The sequence below is a fragment of the Branchiostoma floridae genome, chromosome 17 (assembly GCF_000003815.2).
Source record: "Branchiostoma floridae strain S238N-H82 chromosome 17, Bfl_VNyyK, whole genome shotgun sequence".
NCBI lineage: Eukaryota > Metazoa > Chordata > Leptocardii > Amphioxiformes > Branchiostomatidae > Branchiostoma > Branchiostoma floridae.
The window spans coordinates 10660373-10685674 of NC_049995.1; the positions used below are offsets into that span (position 1 = coordinate 10660373).

Consider the following 25302-nt stretch of genomic DNA (forward strand, 5'->3'; position numbering starts at 1 on the left):
AATAGGAACAGACAAATGCATAGGAATGGTGATATATAACGTTACACTACGCTACGCTACGTTTTTACTCATTAGTTGTGGATTCCTAACTAATTCTGTTTGAGGGATTTCTCCCACAGGCACTATAGCGCATATACGGAAAGTGACATGCATATAACAGGAAACTGAAGACCGGAAATGAGATCATCTATTTTGGGATCTTTCAGGGACCTTTAACCTAACTTCCTGTCAGTGTCCCCGACATGCTTAGCATCGCGTCCCCACTACCTGTCACTCTATTCAGTTTTTTTTTACGAAGCCCTTGAATATGCTATGAAGCGTTTAGCATTGAAATACATACGAAAATGTAAAAACGACACAAGCATAATATTTTTTACATATCATGAAGATTTAAAAATCATTTTCCTAACCAAGTCATACACGTTTTCGAAGTAATCCAGTGTTAGCAGCTCGAAGGACATGAGGAGCCCCCAGCCAAAGTTGTCGAAGCTCGTGTAGTCTGGATTACCGTCGATGTCTCCAAGACACGTGTAGTTTTCCGCGCATGTCCTGGAAAATAAAGAAGTTCCAGGAAACATGTACATATTAGCCACATGTCACTGAAAAAATGGTAGAAATTTGCCAAAAAATGGATACAAAAGAACCCGGAAACTTGTGCAAGTGACTATCTACCAGGCTTCACATGTCGCTGGAAAAATGGTAGAAAATGGCCAAATACACAGATAACCAGAGGGGCTAGTCGTCCAAAAAACTACAGTTGGGCGCCTGTAAAACCTGCAGGTAGAGGCTATGTACATGTATTTACTGGTAGCTTCGTCTATAAATACACCCTTTCTACTATACGAGAGGCTGCGAATGTGCTACGACCATACATAGGCATGCAGTGTACATGCATAGTCACCCATGCAAACTTAAATATCCCACGGCATACGTACAAAATAATTACGTTGTAAAGGGTGCTTGTAAAGTTCATAATTATAAAGTCGAGATTTGAATTCTTTGGTTTGCTAAGTCGTATACGAGCCATATTAACCATATTAATTATGAAAGTTATTGCTATTCTAGTTTTAAGGGGTTCCGTCAAATTGACCAATAATTATGTACAACCTTGAAGTTTATAGAAACAATAAAAGTACAACGACTTTCGTTAGATTTGCGGCATTCAAACATAAAATCTTTTAGCTTCAAATGAATCCACCTACATACAGAATAAGAATAAATCAAAATGTTGAGTTTAACGTATCAACTATAAATAATTCCGTTATTTATTTGAAACCTTACCCTGCACCCGACACATTTCCGCAGACTTGAAATTTCCAGTCTTCGCGGCCGGGCTGCCAATTAGCTGGAAAGAAAATACAAAATACAAATTAATTACCTTTCTGTGTTTGTTATTCTGTCATTGATATTGTTGTTGCTGTTGTTGTTGTTGTTGACGCACTGACATGCACAGCTAGTCTAGAATATTAACCTTAAGGGGCATCTCACTGCACTTGGGGCACCGGTGCGGCATTGCAGGGTTCCAAAGATTACTCAACATATTTCAGAGATTAAGAACGAATTTTCTTACGTTTTGTGTACTTTGTTGTCTTCTAAGTTATACTTTTACGTTTTACACAATATCTAAATTAAATAAAATCGTCGAAAATAACACAACAGTGCCGCAATGAACGAATCCAGCAGTGCCGCACCGGTGCCCCAAGTGCAGTGAGATACCACCTTTACCACTCTAGATCTCCTTACCCAGTCCTCCCTTTGTGAAAACGAAGCGGGCAGCCTCAAAATATTTTTTAAAGAAGAACTTTATAGCTTTAGCAGAGTTTCCATAAATGGACCAGTGAGATAATGTGGGAGTGCTATCATTTTACTAATGGAATGAAAACGATACACAATTGTTTTATTACTGGTCACAAAGGCCTATAACAACACCAATAGGTTGGTGGACATATCTGCAACGGGGAATAGGGAATAGGGATTTGCCTACACTATCCGCAACAAGCTATAAACCTCTTGTGGGCCCCTTTTTTCCTTCAGATCCTAGATTTGCCACCTGCCCTTTGGCATGCACCGTGCAGGTATTCAAGAACCGTTTTCTTAATGCCAGCACCCCACTTAGGATCCTCCCGGGCCGGTAAAAGCGTCTGCACTTACAACCCCCTCGCCTTGGAAGCCAATCACCCTTCCAACGTGGATAGCCATTCTGGCTCTTAGTACAAGCCATTTTCATGGTCATCTGAAGTACTAATGCCTGTGTATTTGGGTCTACCTTTGACAGGTAATGCGTTCGTTAATGTGGATACTTCGGAGGATTGCCTGACCGCCCCCTGTGGATTAGAGTGGCAAGTCATTAGGGACGGAGGTGCGTGGTAAAAATACACAAGCGAAATGTGAGACCTTTAGGGTATGTTTGGTGGAGCCAGTACGGAAACTAGTCCAAGATCTCTTTGAAAAAAGTACCTGGAGACGTGTGAAAGGGATTATGGTGGGTTTTGGGACGAATCAGCAACGACTAGTGGTGAGGTGGCGATGTGTAAGGTTGTTGAAATAGAATCTTTAGGCTTTGGGCTCAAATGCAAGACAGGCCCAATTTTTGTGACCTTGGAAAAAGTGGTGTGACCTTGAAAAAGGCACAGTCTAAGGAGTACCTAGCCGGGACGGATTGGATAGGAAGGTCCACAAGGTTGGAACGTAAAACCCGTGTTTGAGGAGAGACACAACTCGAGCTCTCACAATGACACACCGCACTAAAAAAAGGGGGGGGATCCATTCTTATGTGAGTGGTTCAAACGTTACAGCCTGGTCTTTACGTTGATGTCAATCCTCCAAAGTCGTGGCTAAACTCGAATAGATGTACAGCTTTGATTTCACGGTGTCTAATTAGAACAATGGGACAAATAATTTGCGCACAGAAATAATGTGTATACATGGCTTCCACGAGGTTATATTTCGAGGAACTTATCTCTGTGTGATTTTGCGTGCGCGTGTGTAAGTACGATCACTCGAGATGTGTGTGTGTGTGTGTGTGTGTGTGTGTGTGTGTGTGTGTGTGTGTGTGTGTGTGTGTGTGTGCGTTTGTGTGCGTGCGCGCATGTGGGTGAAATAACTCATAGCAGTGCAGCTTTTGGTTCTGTATCTTGTGTTCTGGATATGCTATGGTCATGGCAATTTTAAATAGTACATAGCTCTTTGGAGGGAAACTAAGTCGTGTAGGTATGCATTGAGCAACATAAAGATTTACATCTTGGCGGAGGTATATGTTCGTGGAACTCATTTACTTGCCATTCATCCATAATCAGATCATGTACTACCCAGACGGGCACTTTACGTGTAGAAAAAAAGTTTGACGCACTTAGCTGTAACGAGAGGCACAATGGTCGCATTTGCCTAATGGTACACTCCTCCCGAACGGTTCAATTGAGACGTAAGTGCTTTGAAAGTTATTCCATTTGTATCTTTTTATTATGCCATTTGGATGTGTCATGCTGATATACTAAGCATTATCTCGCATACATGATTTATTGGATCAGCATTGGGTAATATGTGTGTTTTGTAAAATTTAAGACATATTTTGAAATATTTGCATTAAGTTCTATCACTCAATCTGCACACGTTAAAGGTGGTATCTCACTGCGCTTGGGGCACCGGTACGGTACTGAAGGGTGTGAAAGATTACTCAACGAATTTCAGAGATAAAGAACGAATTTTCATACGTTTTGTGTATTTTGTTGGTTCCTAAGTAAAAAAAAAAAACGTCGAAAATAACACAGCAGTGCCACAATGAATGAACCCTGCAGTGCCGCACCGGTGCCCTAAGTGCAGTGAGATACCACCTTTACTTTTGAATAATGGTTATGACATGGCGGCGTGAGAAGACACACCTTTGGCAGTCTCGTAATTTCACAAGTTCTCTCGCAAGATTTTGTTGACATTGTAGCTAATGTAACATAAGGAAATAAACTGGTTCAGAGTTACTTCAAGAAATACTTATTACAACCCCCGCCCCCCTAAGCTGGCTAATTAACCAAATCAGTAAAAAAAATGACCTATTCTGTGCTGCTGCTGCAGAATTACTTCCGAAACAGATTTGCTTTGCTGCGATATGCCACATTTAGGTGAGAAATACCCCAAACCTGTAAAGATACTGGACCCAAATACAGGCATTTATTGTGAGCATACTGTATATCTCGTATATATACGGGCTCAGCATGACAAGGGTTTTAAGAACTTTTCCATGAAAGTTTGACTGACTTTTATTTCAAGCGTATTCAAGTAAAAATTTGATTGACTTTTACTCCAAGTGTATTCATGTAGAAAGTTGACATACTTTTAATCCCAGTCTATTCAACAAGTAAAGATTTGGCGTACTTTTATTCCAAGTGTAAGCAGCATAGAAGTCGTGCGTGACGTTGGTGACGTTGGTGGGGAGGTTCCTGACGCACTTGTTGGTGAGGACGCCCATGTACAGCTGGAGGGCGAACAGCGCGATGACGATGAGACAGAAGAGGATGAGCGTCAACACGTTGAGAAGCATCTTCATGGACTTCAGTAGCGCTTGCACGGCCTGTTTCAACCCTGGTATACAAATCATACAAATATTTATATCATTATGGATAAACTAAACTTTAAGTAACCAACATTACAAATAAGTTGGGCCATGCCCCAAATTTTTTATCCGACTCAGCCAACCTTGTTCACGGAATGGACCCGTCTACTGTAGCTTCCGGAACGTGACGTCAGAGACACGTGACTGCAGCAGAGGGTCGTAAATGCCAGATAAGCTGTGTCGCTCCCCGTCTCTGTTCAGGAAGCTACAGTAGATGGAGTCGGCTGAAAATTTATTTGTAGTGTTGGTTAGTTAAAATTTAGTTTATCCATGTCATTAGTTTATACATGTCATTTACCAAAACAGTTGACCTTTCATGCTAACATCTCTACCAAACGCCTCATAACATCATGATTTAAGAAAGGTACATGTCATGAAAATGGTAAAAGTTGAAGCACAAACGTTCACACTTATTAGGCATTTGTTATGGTGAGGAATAAAGAGTTATTATTGCATTGAGTAGTTATTTGTTATGGTGAGGAATATTATACATATAGAATAGATATTGCATTTAATGTATGAATTAACTTGATTAAAAGCGTGCGCATTGTATAAATGAAGTTGTGAAAAAATGCTGTGAAAAAACATCTAAAAAAATCTTGGATACTTACTATTACTGCAAATGAACTTACGAATCAACAGTAACACAGGCTTTTTAGAACTGAGTAATCAAACGGTAGGTCAAATGCAAAAGCCAAGAATATTGAAATAAAAGTTTGCAAGCAAATCCAAATGCACCCAGGCCAATGTGTATAAAAACAATTTGATTATCAAGTAAATGTAATGAAAATGTAGAATAATGAAATGCTGTGCAGATGATTTTTCAATACTTTTTGTTGGAGTTGCCACCAAAGACTATAGGTACGTAGAATACTAAAAACTTATGACATCAAAATAGTCAGAAAAATAGCTATAGTGATTACAAGAAGCAAGCCTGTACACAGTTTTGATATGAAGGCACATAATAACAGTCAAAGCTGGAAAGCTAATAGCCTTATATGGCAATTCCAACAAAACCAACAAGGCAGTACTTAGCATGATTTAGGGGTACGACGCCATTTTGGCCGTAAATGGTACGTCCGTCATTTCCGGAAGTGACGTCAAGTTTGACCTTACCGTTGATACCCAGAGAAAAGTCCTGAGAGCCGGATGGTTCCGGGTCATAGCTTTCTTCAAAGGAAGACGTGTCACCTCGAATGATGGAGACCGTCTTCAAGGCGCGGAGGATTCGGAAAGTGCGCAGGCCCGAAAGGTTGCTGAAGTCTCCGAAGAGGGTTGCATACCTGATTGGACAGAAAAAAATCACGTGACTTCAATTTTGGATTACACTGATGAAAAGGAGTTCTTGGGCGTATGTTCAACGTAGAGTAAGGGGTGATTAAGAATCAACTTGATAGTATAGTTGCTGAGTACGGACTTAATCCGACGACTTCCGAAGCATCAGTGCAGCGAAAGTTTTATCCGAAGAAGGTTGGAATCTCGACCGAATATTTATGGTGAGTCTTCCTATAGTGTTGGAACAAAATTTAAACTTTGTCACTTTTTCACTATAGAGTTTACCAACACAGGCGAATTTTTATTCGGTTGATAGTAGAGTGTTGGGCTTGGGACCTAGAGGTCCCGAGTTCGATACCAGCCGTGCCCCTGACGTTGTGCCCTTGGGAATGGCACTTTACACGACCTTCCTCACTTCACCCAGGTGTAAAAATGGGTACCTGACTTCTTTCGGGAAGGTAAACTAATTTAAAAGACTACCTTTACCTTCTGTCTGCACTGTGTATGTGGCACTGTTAAAATAAGTAACTAACTTGAGTGCAGTGCCACATTTTTTATGAAGATGTACAATTACTTGGATGGAAAAGTAGAAGCGGTGTCCACGGTGTAAGTATCGCCTGTCCTGGTTCCTTAGTCGCTCTACGCCATTTTATCAAGTACAAACGGCGTATAGAACGACTCCGGGACCGAGCCAGGGATCTCTCCGGCTTCTATTGCGAAGATCAATGACGCACAGATATACATGGAAGGGAAGCAAAGACACTTCTATCTTGATCATATCAAGACCACTAGGTATCCATATTAGATAAAAGAACGTATATACGTGATCAGTGTATTGTGTGCATACATACACACATCGATAATTTAGATGTAGGAAATAATACAACTCACAATATATTGTGTAAACAATGTTTTCTTCCCGATATGATAAAAGAAAGACTTCTCAAATCACGTGGAAAGGAGGAACTGATATCACCAGAGCAACGTTCTCCATCATAAATATACCGTTAACACGATGAACCCTGAAATTATTTTGTAGTAACCCAAAAACATAACTTTGACACATACGCTGCCACCATTAAAAAAATTATATATATAATTCTAACTTTTAAAATTTTTTTGCTCATGCATACCTGCAAAATTTGCTCTTTGCAACTCAAGACGACTGGTGACAGAAACCTTCCTCCAAATTCTGGACGAAAATATCCGATGACTCATGTACTGGCGCATTTTGCCTTATTACTCTGAAATACCTCCCTACGGCCGTGTCTTTGTTCGGCTAGGAGAACGATGGTTGAGGCTTACAGTCCCAGCTTTACAATGCAGTCTTACATTAGGGTGGTATTTCACTGCAATTGGGGCAACGGTGCGGCACTGGGGGGTCCGAAAGATTACTCAACGATTTTCAGAGATAGAGAACGAATTTTCGTACGTTTTGTTTATCTTATTGTCTTCTAAGTCATACTTTTACATATTACGCAATATGTAGATTATAAGGGCGAAAATAACACAACAGTTCAGCAGTGAGCGAACCCCGCAGTGCCGCACCGGTGCCCCAAGTGCAGTGAGATACCACCTTTACATAAGTACAGTTGGGAGCAGGATTTCACATCCTCAGACCATCAGCAGAAGAAAATCGATACCCTTAAATCCATCAGTGTCCATTTTACACAGCGCATCTTACCGTTAAGGGATCGATGAAGTGACCTACATGGAGGTATTACATGTCCATCTTTCTCTTCAAAGCTACGCTGCGCATTGATTTATGTCTAAGTACCACGCCCCGGTATATGATGTATTGTACTCAAAAAGACAGGTATAAATTGCGTCTAATAATAGAATGAATTCACACATTGGCAAGGCCGTGGCTATTGAGAAAAGACGATAATTTTTTTTCAATCGTCACATATGTCCTTCACCTTAGTACATGTTGGGCTTGTAAAAATCAAATGTTTTAAATGAGTCTGTCATAATTCTCTCCACGGAAATTCGTTCAGACCCATGTAGTGCCAAGTGGCACATATAGAGCAGCAAGGGTTCATCCCTGTTTCAGTATCAGGGTATATTTTACAGGGAGGAGATGCCAGCACTCCTCCTTTAAAAATGACGAAGACCTTTATTACACATTTTGTGGCACACAAGGCTAAGAACAGGAACAAAACAACACCTGTCTAATACTTACGTATACAGTTAAGAGATACGCATAAGTTCAACCTCTTCTCGCTTTTCATGTTATATAGTGACTTGAACATGCTTGTGATACATCTCGAGCACGGATCCCCAAATTTACATCCCTTACGAAAAACTGGTGAAGCCCCAACCGAGATGCCCTACCCAGGATTGTACCCGGGTCCCCTAGTTACCAACCGCTCGGAACAAAGACCTCCTCTAAAGGCTGCTATCAGTTGAGCTACAAGGACATCTCTAAAGTTTCAATGCCTCACAATCAAGCCACCGAATAATACTGGTAGGTTCTCATTTCGTTAAAGTTCAAAAAGTTTGCCCAATCGTCCAACCTTTGCATTATTCCAGACACATACACTAATGCCGGAAATCAGGCTCAGTTATTCAGCTTCTCTGTGAGGCTGATACCGGTTGAACTACAAGAACATCCCCAAAGTTTCTTCATCTCACCATAAAGTCAACGATAGAACTGGTAGGTTTCTCATTTCGAAGAAGTTCAAAACGTTCGCCCAATCGCCCTACTTTCACATTATTCCAAACACATACACTAACGTCAGAAATCAGATTCAGTTATTCAGTCATCTAACGGCTAGTTAACTTAAACACGCTTTTCATAGAAGTTCCAAAAGTTCGCCCAATCGTCTCACTTTTACATTATTCCAGACACATACACTACTGTCGGAAGCCGTACTCAGTCATTCAGCCATCTTACAGCTTACCAGGAGATTCTAGTTACCTCAAACACACTTGAACGCTCAGAAAACCAAAGGTTAATCCACGTTTCGTACGAGACAATTTTCTTCTTACAGCTATCTGGAACATGTGTCAACCTAGCGGTTAAACACATCGTCAGGAATTCGACAGTAAAATCATGAACATCCCCGTTACGTTGTTAAAGTCCTTACCAAAGGGCAAACCGGGTGACCTACCGGTAACACAAACACATCAAATGTACCAGTGTTACACAGCGGTATCCAACTCAGGGCAGTTGACAGTAATGAAAGGTATACTAAAATCGATATACTGTCTAGATGGATGGTGGCATATCGTCATCACTTATTCCTCTGACGTTCCACAGTTCTCACATTTCACACTGTGGAAAGTTTAACATACGGCATACAGCTTCAATGGGGTCGTATAGGACATGATTGTTTGTGCTCTCTGATTGGTTCGTAACAGTTGTATCTGGCTTGCGTGTAATTGAGATGAGACTCTGTTAAAAACAAATCTGGGGGTTATGACACCATGTATCATTCTTGTATCTTTTGCTGAATAACTTCATTGCCAGATTATTCCGACAGAGTACATATAGAGTACATACGAGGTTAGATCAATAATTCTCGGCCTCACCCAGAAATGATAAGAACAACTCAAATTTCGAGGCACAACTTCGTAGTATATGAAGCCTTTTATCAACATCCTCCAAATTTTAAATCATTGCAGTCATTACTTTCCAGGCAACGACTTTTTAAAAATCAGTAGGTAAGTGGCAAGAAAAACAAGGGTGAACTGTGATCAGACACATGTGGGTCTAGTTTTCCATGTCGTAAATTATTTGTCATCAACAAAAAACATTGCATTTTTGAAAATGTTTGATAATGATTCTCTTCCTGTTTCAAGCAGAAAGAAGTAGGTGTCTGACTTTCAGCAGCGCTAGTTGACCCGCACACCTCAGGTAGCAGCTCAATTGTCCACGTTTTTTCCCCTTTTTCCTTACCTAACTTGCCAACACCAACTTGTAGCTACATACAATCATGACATTATGAAAATTCATCCGCCACTTCTCCAGTTATGCTGTTAACATACACACTGTCCCAGAAACAAAACCTTATTGGCGGAAGTAAATATGGTAAAAGTATCTAACAACATAAGAAAACACCCACTGCACTACTGTTATTATAAAGCTGAGGGTATTATGTACAAAGAGAATCACAGATGAGCAATTTTGCCTCTTTTTTGTGACATAATTGTGCCAATTCTACGGAATACTAATTGCAGGATTACTCTTCAAATGAATTTCCGGAACCTCAGACCATAACACAGAAGTTCTTCTCGAGCCTGATGGAGCATTGGGCTTACACTTGAGACACTTGGAGATAAGTCTTAGACGCATTGCAGTCATCGCCTGTCAGGATCTTATCTTAGAAGCACACTTACGTCTAGCTGAAGCGCATCTTTGTCCATCACTCACAGAGTCTTGAGCCAGAAACGTCTGAGCATATCTTTTGTGACTTCTTCTTTTCAGTTCTTTGAGTAGGTACGCCTACGCTTGGTTTTAGACGCAATCTCAAATTGGATCTTGACATGCATTCCCACGCAGTCTTCATAAAAAAACCTCGTCCGATTGTTTGAAAATGCACCGCACATTTTCGTAAACTGAAGAAAAAGAGTTGAACATTCTTGCTTAAGTGTAGCAATGCATTGGGCTGTATTGTTCTGAGAAATTCGAGACAGTTTTGATACGATTAGACTCTCTATATCTAAGTGGGATGTTCTTGAAGCAAATGATATTGAGGTTTATAGCCCCCCCCCCCCCTAAGAAGCGGTGCGAAAATGCTATGTCCCCATCACTCCCTTTAAATGAAAACAACAGAAAGAATACACTAGGCGCAAACAAAACAAAAACTTTCTGTGTCGTATCCAAACGACCATATGTAATAGTTACAGTCACTGTGGCATAAATTGACCATATAATGTTACAATATTAAACCAAGAATGATATGTCCGTACTAACTCGTTATTTCATCCGACTGTTGTCATTTAGATAAAATGTTTAGGCTGTAGTATGTTTGTTTTAAAATTTAACAATCTGAGCTTAAGTACTAGTCACTAAGATATCTTGATACGTTATTGCTATGCGTTCATTGACTTGCCACTTCAACCACAATTGTTTTACTTTTCTTTACAGAACATAAAATGCATGGTTTCTTTACGTACAGGATTTTGCATGCACGATTTCTTTACAAGATTTTACATGGTAAACGAGATCCTTAATGTGGTAAAGCACTTTGCATGCAATGAAAGTCATAAAGTCTTTATGAAAGAGTCTTCCTTTGATGATGTGACTATAGATGGTCATAAACTACAAGCGTGGGTGTATACAACGGGGTTATACGACTGACAGACGGAACGTTAAATGACATCGGAATGAAAGTCAAACAACAATCAACTTCACTTTTCGCGCACTAAGGAACCACTAAGGTATTAGAACCGCGACGTATGCAATTAAGAAGCTCGCAGTCAGAAAGCAATGTTTACGATTAACTTTCATGTCTTGGTGAAGATGTGGCTCAGGAAATTCGACTTAAGTAGGTGTTATCAGTCTCTTGCAGACAGGTAAGTGTGCTTTTCTGCGGGATTAAATGGTTTTATATGCCGACCTATTTGAAAGCGCTGTTGAGGTGGTATCGCACTGCACTTGGGGCACCAATGCGGCACTGTGACTTTTTAATATATATAATTTAGATATTGCGCAACACGTTAAAGTATGACTTAAAAGACAACAAAATGCACAAAACGTAGGAAAATTTGTTTTTTTTATCTCTGAAATTCGTTGAGTAATCTTTCAAACCCCCCTCAGTGCCGCACCAGTCCCAATAGTGCAGTGAGATAACACCTTAATTGGAGGTACAGGAAGTGAGTGGGTAGATGGTGTCGCTGCACTTGAGGGATGGCAGGAAGCTTAAGTATAGCTCAAAGGTGGTAGATCTAGTCGTTTGCCACTTGCTACAAAATTTAATCGAACACCACAGGATGCTGATGCTCTACCAGTCACCATGGTCTGATCCAGTTTTTTTTCTTTTGCAGGAGAATGAGAAGAAAAGAAGAAGAAATGAGGTAAACACAATAATAAACATGAAAGCAGTAATATTCTTTCATACATCTAATGCACCACATGTACTATTTAAACTGCAACAGGTGGCAGAGAGTGTATTACGATTCCGTTACCATCACTGCCAAGTGTTCTGCCCGAATGAGGAAATGATGCTGCTGGGCGGAAAATTGGACAGGAGTCGCACTGATTATCCCTGGTAAGGTACGGCGCCGAGAATCAATAGTCTCCGCAACCCGTGACGTTAAGTATGCACTACATTCTCCTTCTTACCGGCAACGCTTCATCAAGTTGGCTAAGTAGTGGCGATTTGAGCGAGGTTTCATACAGCTACGATTGCTTTGGAGAATCAGAAAGCAGACACGGGCACTCAGGCGCTGCAGAGTCTTTCTGTGAAAAACTATTACCCTGGGAAAGGGTTAACGAGACTGATGTTTCCGTGCCAAAACTTGTGGAAAGTTTACAACAACAGTTGCTGGACTGTTATTGCCACCGTATGCGTAGATTTTAGTAATGGTTTATTGAAAGTACACCATTGTGTCACTACAGTTGCAGGTCAAAGGCATAAACTGATGTCATAATGGATAATCTTAGGCAATAACAATAGCACGATAGATCAAAATCTAATACAGGCGATTCTTAAGAATAGAAAAAAAAAACTTGTCATACTTGTAAAGACAAGCAAGTCCCGAGTTTTGCTTCTAGTTTGCCTGGTCCACTGTGTTCCTGTGTACTTGTAGCTATTTGAATGCCCCGTCCGTTATATGGTTGGGAGTGTGCAATGGGAAGATTGTGCAACTGCAAAGGCTAGACCGAAATGATATTTGTATGACCCTGGAGTTCACACAGTTTGAATTTAGTTATGCTGCAAGATATCAAACTATGCTTATAAAGGCAAGAAAACACATATTACGTAAAATAACTCTTTATGAAATTCGTTGAACATTCTTTCAAATCTTTAGTCGCACAGCGGTTGCAACGCAGTCGCAGCGAGGTGGTCGCAGTGTACGGTAAAAGAGGGTATTGCTTATCTGTATTCTTCAGTCGAAATATGATGTATTGCCCTGGCTTAGAGATGCGGCACGTCTACGGTGGTATCAGTACATCCTGCATCCCTGTGTGAATCCATCCCCACAGTACCACACGTCATAGCAACGTTCAGATCCCTCAGGCTTATTTCCAGATCCTTCTTCCCATTTCATTCCCTGTTGTAGACTACTGTCTAATTTTTCACACACACCAGATATCATTTCTGCATCTCTCTTTTTTTCAAACATTCTGTACAGCACGTTCGATTCACTGATCATGATGACTGACCGTGTTGGCAAAGAGAATTAAAGATGGCTAGTTTCTAGGTAGATGAATGAGGTGGTTATCTACCCTTGACTGAGCCCATCCTTCATTTTCTCACCATTTTGACAGGGGGATAGCTACAAAGTATGGTAGCAGAGCTGATGGGCATGTCTCAAGGTTGAACCTTAGAAGTGAGTAAAAGGTTGCTTTAGCTTTGATCAACGCGAAGGATCATCTGTGATTACTTGTGATAGGAAAAGTAAAACTTTCGCTCAATTCAAAGAAGTTTGGAAACTTTCGCTTTTTGATAGAACAAAGTGGTTCCAAATGAAAACCGTGATTCGACCGTAGTTTAGGTAAGATCAGGGCGCGCGCATCAACCTTTCTCAACCAAGCCGGGTGGCGATATAGATTTTTCCTGCAACCTTTGACCAATTGCTGACGTCACAGATGCGACAAGTCACGTGCGCTTAAAAACGGACTAAAAGAGGCCAGAGTAGTGTCATACCGCAGTACCCTACAATAATATAGGTCGGTATTATGGAATGGTCTATCACTCAACCAAAAAAGCATTTTACACACACAGTATTCCAACAACCTCGACATTGTAATTTCCCTTGCTTATATGGTGTAATTATCTATATAAGTGATATTTCAATGTGTTTGATGTTGTACATACAAGGACATGCATTTGTACAATATCCTATGCTTGATTGAAAAACAGGTCAAAAAGGTTCCTTAGTGTATTGCCCTGGATAAACAAATAAGATACAGAAAATAGTTCTATTCTTAGTTGACCTATATCGCTATCTTTCACCATGTTATGATTGTGTGTGCCCCACTTGTATGTGTGTTGTAAGTGTCAAAGGACACCATAAGAACGATATTTCTTTTGTTAGTTGACCTATATTGCTGTCTTTCCCCACGTAATTAGTGTGTGTGTGTCCCACTTGCATATGTATTGTAAGTGTCCAAGGACACCAGAAGACCTACGAGTATATTTCTTTTGTTAGTTGACCTACATTGCTATCGTTCCCATGTTATCAGTGTGTGTGTCCCAGTTGTATGTACATTATCCAGGGACACCTGCAAAACTATCAGTATGGCTGAGTGTGATTTTACCCTGGTAGATAAATAAATCAAATGGCATGGGAAGGAGCAAATCTGTGGCGGCGTGTGCGGTGTAACTGGTAGAGCGTTCGGCTCGGAATCTAGAGGTCCTGAGTTCGATACCTGCCGTGCCCCGGATGGTGTGCCCTTGGGAAAGGCACTTTACACGACCTTCCTCACTTCACCCAGGTGTAAAAATGGGTAACTGACTTCAGTCGGTGAGGTAAAGAAAAGACTACTTTATTTTCCCTCTGTACTGTGTATGTTACACTGTTAATATACCATAGCCACATTTTCCTCGTCTGTCTAAAAAGCAAATAGGAAAAAAAGCCAACTCACGCGAGAAAAATGACGAGAAAGTCTATAACGTTCCACATGTCCCTGAGATAGGAGTGCTTCCGCCTGATGAAGCCACTCGCCACCACTCGGATAGCCATCTCTGCTGTGTAGATCGCCATGAACACATAGCTGGGGAAACAACAGACATGTCACAAAAGTCGACTCAAAGCACTACTGTCTGTAAATTATGTGTGTGTGTGTGCGTGTGAGTGTGTCTGTGTCTGTGTCTGTGTCTGTCACTCGGATAGCCATCTCTGCTAGCATGCTGTATAGATCGCCATAAATACATAGCTGGGGAAACAACAAACATGTCACTCAAAGCACTACTGTCTGTAAATTATGTATGTGTGTGTGTGTGTGTGTGTGTGTGTGTGTGTGTGTGTGTGTGTGCGTGTGAGTGTGTGTGTGTGTGTGTGTGTGTGTCTGTGTGTGTGTGTCTGTCACTCGGATAGCCATCTCCGCAGTGTAGATCGCCATAAACACATAGTTGGGTAAACAAAAGACATGTCACAAAAGTCTACTCAAAGCACTACTGTAAATTATGTATGTGTGTGTGCGTGTGAGTGTGTGTGTCTGTCACTCGAATAGCCATCTCTGCCGTGTAGATCGCCATAAACACATATCTGGGGAAACAACAAACATGTCACAAAAGTCTACTCACAAAGCACTACAGTCTGTAAATTATGTATATGTGTGTGCGTGTGAGTGAGTGTGTGTGTGTGTGTGTGTGTGTGTGTGTGTGTGTGTGCGTGTGAGTGTGTGTGTGTGTGTGTCTGTCACTCGGATAGCCATGTCCGCAGTGTAGATCGCCATAAACACATAGCTGGGTAAACAACAGACATGTCACAAAAGTCTACTCAAAGCACTACTGTAAATCATGTATGTGTGTGTGCGTGTGAGTGTGTATGTCTGTCACTCGGATAGCCATTTCTGCCGTGTAGATCGCCATGAACACATAGCTATGGAAACAACAGACATGCATCATCAAACGAACAGGTCATCATTTCCCAATATTGTAAATCAAACTTTTCGTTTATTTTTGTTTTCAGATGACAGTTTTTCAGACTTCATAAAGGTAAGTCAGGCAGCTGTTTTTTTTTTAAGTGAGCAGCTTTGTATTCTATCTATTAAAAAGAAATAAGTGAACAAGGTTGCTTATTCTGTCTTTGCTATGCCGCGATCACAACGATCGTATGCCGTCGTGCGATTTTGATGTATTAGAACTTCCAAGCAGACTGACAGAACCAATCGCCGACGAGGGTTTAATGCAGTCTTTTTACTGATACGACAGCTGAATTTTGTACGACAAATCTACGACTTTCCCAAGAACTGTCCACAGTCTGCGATCGTACGAATATCGTACGACCAATGTGTTCGGAACCAAGTAGAGAACTGTGTAAATGGTACTTACTCCGTGATGGGGATAGGCCTGGACAGTGACAGGATGAGACTGTTGATGAGGATGGTACACATCACGAACATCTCAAAATATCTGGGCATTCCGTCAAGGAAATGGTTCGTCATAAAAGGCAACATTTTCGAGAAAATACAGGATGCCCCCCCCCCTGCATTAATTTGCCTTTTGTCAAGCTAGTCGCTCACAATACTTAAAGAAGTTTATTTGCAAGTATGTGCCCGAGGGCTAATTGCAAGTACATGGTATAAACATAGTGACAATGGACAGTCATGAACAATATTCTACTCTAATGCTAGTGTTGGCTATTTCTAAACAGGTTGGGTTTGACTTTTTTTGGAAGCAGAGCTAGAGGGAGACGAAAAGCCCCAACTTTTCTAAAATTTGTGGATTTTGAGATTTCAAGAGAAAAGTGGCTTTCTGTTTGTCTGTCAATGTGGGGAAGTTAGGATAAGTCTTTGTGGCTTCTCAAAACAGAGTGATTCTTTTTCGGTTTCGTTGAATGAACATTTGGAAATGAAATGTGTTTCCATTTGGTTTAGCCCTAAGGCGTCGCCCAAAAGATCACTTTGTCAGTTTATTGCAGCAGTTACTATTATATAACTCATATTTGCTTCAACAGCTAGACTAAGTACTTCGTTCATATTCTAGATCCGCTATTTTACGTAATGAATAAATTCACATTTCTCGAATTAAGTATACAAACGATTAGAAGATACTCGATGAACAGATTTGTACATATCTTTAGATGTCAGAACCCCCATAATGCAATAATAGGCAAATATATTAGAACTGCTTTGTTATTTGAAAGAATGCCGAAACTAATGGTTAGCCTGATCCATTGTAACACTATATGAAAGAATTATGTTAGCTCTTATTGTTGTGTTATATGGGACGCTTTATTGTATACCTCTATTTTGTATTTTGAATAACAGTTGTTGGTACATATTGTACTAAGTCTTGTACACTTGTCTTGCACTAAAGTTCTATTCTAGCTCACTCTCTCACTCATCCTCGCCGCATATCAGACTTCGCTGAGGCGGGCCTATAAACTCATATAATACTGTAAAAAGTTCGCGGAGATTTAATTTAGAGGTAGCGGAAAAATTGACTTTTCGCGGTGGTTTTAATTTCGCGGTAGCACCATGCACTGTAGTCTCTTCCTGTTATGGAAAAATGTTAAATTCGCGGTGGTTTTAAACTCGCGGTGAAGCGGCCGCCGCGAAAACGGAGAATATTAAACCACCGCGGAAGTTTCTGCATTTACAGTAATCGAGATTTCGAAATGATGAGGTTTTAGCAACCTAATTTGCATGGTAACCATTTATTTCATGGAAACCAAACTGAGTAGCTTCTTTTCATAATCATGAGTATCTCTCTTTTGAAGTTTTATATACATGCTGATACATGCTGATGAGCTTTGCACAGTACCCAGAAGGCGACTGGAAAGTGATGACTGGCGATAAATTCGCTAATTTGCGCTCCACAATAACCGATGCCATCGGGAGGAGAAGTAATGCCTACGTTATCAGTCTGACTGATCGTACGCTTAGGGGAGATGGCTCCTCTCTCGTGTACGTGGAGATCTGTCATCACTCATTAGGACAAAGCATAATTTGACTTAATTAGATGAAACCTGAACTGACTCAGTTGGTGAGCGTTCCATTTATTTTTTATGCAATTTGGGGATGATCTTCTTCAGCTTGATCCACACAAAATCCGGTCTTCAAGACACGTAAAGCAAAACTTTTTTTCATGATTTGACTTAATTAGATCAGCGATATATTTGTTTTAAGCTGATTCTGCTGTCTGCATTTGATGCGTCTTATGCCGTTAGAGGATGATCTTTTTTTAGCGTGTTCCACACAAAATCTGATTGGTCCATACATGTAGTAAACAAAATCTGAACTTTAAGCACACGAATTGTATTTGTGAAATATGTAAAGATAGCATTCATCATTCCAAAACTTCGACTTGATTGTTTGAACGATATGTTTGTTCTAAGCTGACAGTTCTTGTAGACATTTTATCGGTATTTTTAGATGATTGTGGAGTAATTCTTCTTCTGTAATGTACTACATGAAATCTTAACTTAAGCACATGTAAAGCATTCATATAAACATACGACGTATAACATACCTTTAACAATTTGATTTGATTACATCAACGATATGTTTGTTTCAAGCTGACTCTACTGGTTGGTATTTCATGTATTTTTCATACCTTCGGGAGTTCATCTTTTTCATCTGTGTCCATACTCTACAAAATCTGATCTTTCAGCACGTATAAAGCATTTGTAAAACATACGTTAAGCATAAAATCTACAGTTTAACTTCATTATATCAACAATCTCCAGGTTTGATAACATGTATTTGAACGCCATTGGACTTAATCCTATCCAGCTTTGTCTATATATTACACGAAACCTGAACTTTAGGCACACGTATACGTAAAGCATACATAAAGGATAAGAAAAGTTACAGGAAAACGCATCATTTAAGATTGAATTCCTTTTGTAGATGAAACATTTCTATGCCACCGTCCAGTAAACCATTTGATGAATAGGTCAACCATTTATGTACGTATCCGCGCACCCAACAAATTACTGCTCGAAAGACTGGTGGAAAGGGGTTATCGGGAAAGCAATCCGAATGGCAATTACATGTAATCGGGTATCAGTTTATAGAGGATGCCATGCCCTAGGGGCTCGACTGCAATCTTGACTGGCGCTGTGGGATCATGTTTACTTCCACTTAAAACGGGGATAAAATACGCGAGAGATCTCATATATAATCCCCTGACTAGACAAGATACAACGTAACATTGTGCAAGCTAGATACGATTTACGTACTGGGGGGTTCAATGCTTAATCTTGCATCTGTCAACTATTCTGAAGCTTGAGTACTATACGCGGCTACTTAAGATGATTATCTGACTTAAATGTCAAGAAGATCTTCATACAAGTTGATAAATAATGTCAACGGAGGTTGTTCATAAAGGCGACAATCTTATGGAACATTCTTTATTGATCTGCTGGTGTGGCAACTTGAGAGCTGCCAAGATGTCTTGAAGATAAGACCCAGAGCGCCTTCATCCAATACTTCCACCTGTCGCATCTTCTCACAATCTTTGCAGCCCAGAGCGGCGACGATGACAAGGTGTGGACTTTGAAGTTCATCGCACCACACGATGAATATACTAAACTTCATTGTCAGACAAGTGAATATGGAGAAGAAAACAGATTACAAAAGGGTACATGTACAGCAAGGCAACAATAAAATAATACACAAGAAATATGTAGAGTAGTAGGAAGTGCGTTGGAAGATAGTGGTAGAAGTGACAGGAAGAAGAGTTCAGAGCTGGTATAGCTTTACATTTATCCAACACGACGGACATTCCAGGTCATTCGGTCAATGGAACAGGCCACTATTTCACGGGGTAGTTCTACTTATGATCAGTGAAAAGAAGATATGATCCTAATGTCGACTGAGAATTCCTTCACCCCTTTCTTGCTCATCAATAGTATGTTATGTCTTCTGGCAATATCATACCGAAATAGCACAGTACGTGGTCTAGGGTGAAGACTATCCTGTAGCTATAAGATTCGCATATGAATATTCTATGTGAAGGCCATGTACGCTTCGAGGGTATTGATCTTTCATGAAAGAGGTAGGTATTATTACTTTATGTTTAAAAAAAGCCAGTACATGGTCATAGTAATATTTGGAGGCGTGTGAGAGACGAATGATTTACATTGGATTTATATTGGATAAAGTATCAGATGATTGTGCTGAGGCGATAAAATGTTGACATAGCAGCAGCTGCGCACTTTAACAGATCGTTGAATCAATAAACATGTTAATCTAAACAGTCTACGAAAATGGAACAAGGATCAAATTTACCTTCTTATTGATAAAATCTACTCGCGTGTTGGTAATGTTGTATTCCGAGCGCCTACTCAACGTCTTTTTTTCTCTTTTTAATACCGTTATAGATTGATTGATGCAAGCACGATGTATGAATTGATACAAACTTATTACATATTACAGTTCGCTTTTGCATCATTTAGCATGAGGGAAGAGGCATGGAAAAATCCCGAGGATGTAATAACATGTCCTCTATGAAGCCAATTTAGTTTCTGATGTCAATTTGTCTGCTATAAAATGTTGCATTGTGCCTATGTCATTGCAATCAAAAAATTCCATTCCAATGAGATACTAAGACCGAAAAATCCGCTGCACTACAATATCAGGACGCTATGGTGCCCAAACCCTGAGTAACTTTAGCTCTTATCATGACCTATCAACATACCAAATATCAAGACAATCCATCTAGTCATTTTTTTAGTTATGCTGTTAATCCTCAATCATACATGGAGACATACAAACACACGTACATAACATATATACACACATACAAACGCTACTAAAACACTACACAGGCAACATTTTTGCAAAAATGCAGAATGTTTTCCCTCTAGCCTTGTTTCAAGCTACTCGCATTCAATACTATACTTTTAGGCTCGCCCCAAAAGTAAAGTGTGCTAATGGAAAAATTATTGGGGCTATGAATGGGGGTATCTGAGAAGCCTGGTGTGATAGCCAGCCCAGGTACACAGCATAGCCTTTTCCGTAATCTTTTTCTGTTTGGAGGAAGAAAGAAAAGGAACACACCAGCAAAAACAATATGTTTTCTCCTTCAGTAAAACATAATAACCTTCTTCGCGATGGTAACGAGCTGTCTATACTGCTTCATTAGTTGACCTTTTTTATTCCCTTCTGCGTCATTTACCTTATGACAATGGCCGATCAAGACCAATCAGACAACTCATTGGCAAGCATTCAAAAATTTACTGCGCCAGGAAAAGGTCTGACCGTTTCGTGACCGAATCCATATGCCTCAGTCACACACAATCAGATAAGGCACTGCCTACAGTCGATATTGAAAAACCTTTCACAGTGACACAGTGCTCTTCAGTCGAATATACGACCAGTAAGCGACAATCACCCGCTTCGGGGACGATCAAATTGCGTGTCACGTTGCCGAAGTCACTCTGAATGCAATCAGAAGAGCTTCGTTCGATTATACTGATACCCGTGAGATACTCGTAGTTCACGAAGTTTTTTGAGTGTCCAATACCACTGACGTCCCTTGGGTGCTTGCATGTATAAGAGAGGAGGACAAACTACACAACGAGGGGACATTCTGCCTTGGTAAGGCTATAGGTCGATGTGTATGAATGTGTCCTTATTGTGGACATGATATGAATGTACTTCATAGAGTTGCCGCGTACTCATCAACAAATGGGGTCAGGAAACGGTTTAGTTGGGATCAACTCTGGCTTTATAGAAAAATCAGAACACATGAATTAAGCATGTTGCGGCTGACTAGAGGATCAATGTAGGATAAAGTATTGATGAGGAACTTAATCAGGAAGATTTGTAATGTTTGAAATTTGCATGGTCCGCCTCATCGCTACATCGTATTTTAAACGGATCCGGGCCTAGCCTGGGTACAATCCGGATAGTAGTTCGCTCCTATGTTAGCTTCCGCTTAACACAGAGAAGCGACTGTATATAGTGTAAAATGAATGTCATAGCTAAAGGCGACTGTATATAGTATATACTGAATGTCGGAGCGAACTACTTTCCGGGTGGTACCCAGGCTAATCCGGACCATAATCTAAAACGAAAACGTTTACGAGATGTAAAACAAATATATTATGGAGGTACTGACATGGGTAACAGGACGTTTCGCCCCATGGAGACATTTCGCCCTAAGGATCTTGTATAGTGAAAAGAACTATACACAAAGTATAAAAACCGTAAGTTCTGCTGCATTACCAAGGAAAGCTAGGAGGTCCGAATCGACCTTAACCTTCATCTTCCTAAGATCTACTCATGTACCTAATATATCATCAAAAGCTATCCAAAGAATATGATAGCCAGAGTTTTAGTCAGAAACACAGACACAAGACTACGGCATGTCCAGGACAAAGGATACAACAAACGAAAGTTCTACTACAATACCAAGACAAGAGGAATTGACCATAGCCTTTGTCTTCCTAACATATCAAATATCATCAAAACCCATCCGACTGTTCTTAAGTTACCCTGAAAACAGTCAGTCACGCCATAAAATATAATTTCATTTAACATGGAGCTGAAAACAGCGCCTCCTCTAGGGGGATTATGAAATAAGAAAGTTAACACGAGTTTAAACTACGAGCCAGGGTAACATATAATCGTTGTTTTAAAGGCAGGATATTTAGAGATATCATGTTGACGGACCATGGTTTTGAATTAAAATATTACAAACTTGAAACCACAGACTTGATTTTTTTTCCTATGGTGTTGTCAGACCATAGGAACTATGCTAACATGATGTACATTTGTGTAACCTTTTGCATATGATCCTAACGATTTAGTGGTTTAACCAGTTTTTCTAGTTAGTTGTACTGGTATTGAATTGTTCTGACTAGTTCATTCCTATTATGCTGAAGAAGAGTGATGGATGTCACTCGAAACGTCCGGAAGTAAATATCCGTTTTTATCCAGTTGTAGAGATTGAATTGTATTTGAACACAGACTTACTTCTCTTAAAGACAATGGATAAAGATCACCCCACGGATAAAGGTACAGTAGTGTTCCAGACGGCAGAAAGGATACTTGTTGGTTGCCACACAGATGGCTATCCTCCGGATGGGATGGAGCGGTCCCAGGCAGAACAGAACCTTGTCTCCCGGGAAACGGAAAATGCAGGTGGAGGACGTCCTGTTGACGACCACACACAGCACCTAGAAAAAAAAACAAGTCAACAAAAACAGTCAACAATGTGGCGTCGATAGGCAGAGTGGCACCTGGAAGAAACAAGTCAACAAATACAGTCACACCAGAATTCCGAACAGAATAACTTTCTTAAGGAAGTGATTTACATAAGAGCTAATCAACCTTCCCTCAACCGAGACGAGGGCCGATACAGACTTCCAACCAGCTTTGACCCATTGCTGACGTCACAATTCCGGTCTGGATGTGTGACATAGAATTTGGGTCATTTCAACTTGATAAGGATTAGAGGACTGATCGAAAGATTATTGGTAAGCGCTTTATTTTGTGCACGGAAATAAAGTTTGCAATTGTAACATAAAATATAGTCAACAATGTGACGTCATCAGGCAGAGTGGTTAGGCTATCGAACACGGGATCGAGATTTCTGTAGGTGAAAGGTTCGATTCCTGGAGTTGTGTACTTGAGAAAAGCACTTCACAGAGCATTTTTCACCCAGGGAAGATTGTTATTGTTCTTGGGTGGGCCGTCTACTCTCTCCTTGCAGCCAGCAGGGGCTGAATTGCGAGTAGCTCACGACAGGCAGGGATAAATGGCAAGGGTCTGGAGCTGCTGCCATTCAGCGCCACTCAGGTGACCTCAATATGACAGTAATTGCCCCAGGTGCGGCCATGCAAGAAACAGCAAGTCACATACAGTCAACAATGTTACGTTGCACGGCAAAGTTGCTAGGGTAGAGGGCCCAAGATCCATAGGTCACATATTCTATTTTTTGCATATCTGGCATGTCTGTTAATGCTACAACTCAATAGGAGCATGGCTTTGTATGTATGCATATCTAGCGAGAAGCTTTTTCCTTGGGAAAGGATCTTAACATGTGCTTTTTTTTATTACCCAGGTGAAAATGGATGCCTTACTGCGGCTAAGGATTTAGGCTAACGTCATATTTTCGAACCGGTTCGAATTCCCGGCCTGGCTGCTTGTGGAAACGAGAAATATGCACAAAAATGTCTATGACCATTCTCTTCACGTCTTATGAAGTTTGGTGTCTTTCAGGTTGGGCACCACGTATATCAATATAAGGTGCCTTGGACATAGAGAACAACAACTCACTGCCTCTACGGCCTCGCAAAAGGCTATAGAACTACTATTACCCTTTACTGTCAACAATAATCATTGTCTGACTCTGATAAACAATACCGAGTAATATGATAAGGATGACTTAAAAACTATTGCCATAAGCTAAGAAGTGAACGGTTCCTTACACAGTATTGACTCTTCTTCTGAAAGGGACAATGATAACATGAATTGCTAAGCACGATACTAAATACTATGAAACCTAGTACAGTAGAAGCCAGTTAATTGCACACCGGATAATCGCACACTTCTGTTAATTGCACGAAATCCCAAATCCAATGGTGGTGCGGTCCAGCTGCATAACTTCGCTTTGTTGCACCATTCGGATAATTGCACGAAATATACTGGCAAATGGGGTGTGCAATTAGGCGGCTTCCACCGTATAGATATGAAATTTGCCCTGGTATTCTGACTATATCATTCTGAAAGTAATGTAGCATATTTAAGGTATTTTTTTAACCTAATTCTCTATCAGACCGAACATTAGCTGGTATTGGCTAAATTTCAGATATGGCCTATCACTCTTTAATAGAATTGATTTTTTGTACAGGAATCAATTGAAGAAGAGTAACAACTATTGATGCTACATAAACAAGAACATTTACCCCATTAACAAAACATTATGGCAAAAGGTACTGATATAGGATTAGGCAAGATTTACATGACCTGACATGCACATCTTCCGTAATCAACACTCGGCAACATCAAAATGAAATTTCCATTTTGGTTTGCGATTCAATTAAGTTGATAGTAAAGAACATAAATCGAATTGAAGGTTTTGCCATTGTGCGTGGCGCGGCCCTTCAAATGCTTGTAAATTGATGTTTGTACTAGTCATAACTCACTCAACCGGCTTTCATTTTAATGGCATTTGGAATGACATGTTAAATCACAGTATCCATTCCTCAGTAGTAATACCCCCTTTCTACTAGGGCGGCGTTTTCGCTGCGCTCTCTCTGTGACATAGAATTCGACAAATCGCTCAACGAATTGTATAGAAAAGAAACTAATTTTTTTTACACTTAGTGTGTTTTGCTGTTCTCTCGGTCACACTTTTACATATGCTGTATGATATACCCAGTCTGAAATCAAAGGTTACACATATCCTATTTAGGTCGCGCTTAGAGCGCATCGCGATCGCCGTCTAGTGGAAGGGGGGCCTAAGAACACTTTAAGCAGATATAAATAATATGAATGTATTCTGCATGAAACCGTTATATGGCAAATAATGAGTAATAGACAACTCATTAAAAATTCGGATCACGGACAACTCTATGTGTATCAGAGAAAGGTATGAATATTCGTTTCAAATTTCGTAAAGGGGGCTTTT

The 25302-nt window shown here is 40.4% G+C and overlaps 1 protein-coding gene across 2 annotated transcripts in view; it reads right to left on the reverse strand.

Moving 5' to 3' along the window:
- LOC118404005 (sodium channel protein 1 brain-like) overlaps positions 1–25302 on the reverse strand; it is a 179678-nt gene that overhangs the window by 35667 nt on the left and 118709 nt on the right. For both annotated transcript variants that reach the window (XM_035802908.1, XM_035802907.1), the window contains 7 exons: positions 22719–22846; positions 16048–16128; positions 14637–14765; positions 5720–5886; positions 4366–4572; positions 1282–1345; positions 411–549 (listed from right to left, as the gene is read on the reverse strand). In XM_035802908.1, coding sequence (XP_035658801.1) covers positions 411–549; positions 1282–1345; positions 4366–4572; positions 5720–5886; positions 14637–14765; positions 16048–16128; positions 22719–22846 — 915 coding nt within the window. The remainder of the gene's footprint in view (positions 1–410; positions 550–1281; positions 1346–4365; positions 4573–5719; positions 5887–14636; positions 14766–16047; positions 16129–22718; positions 22847–25302) is intronic.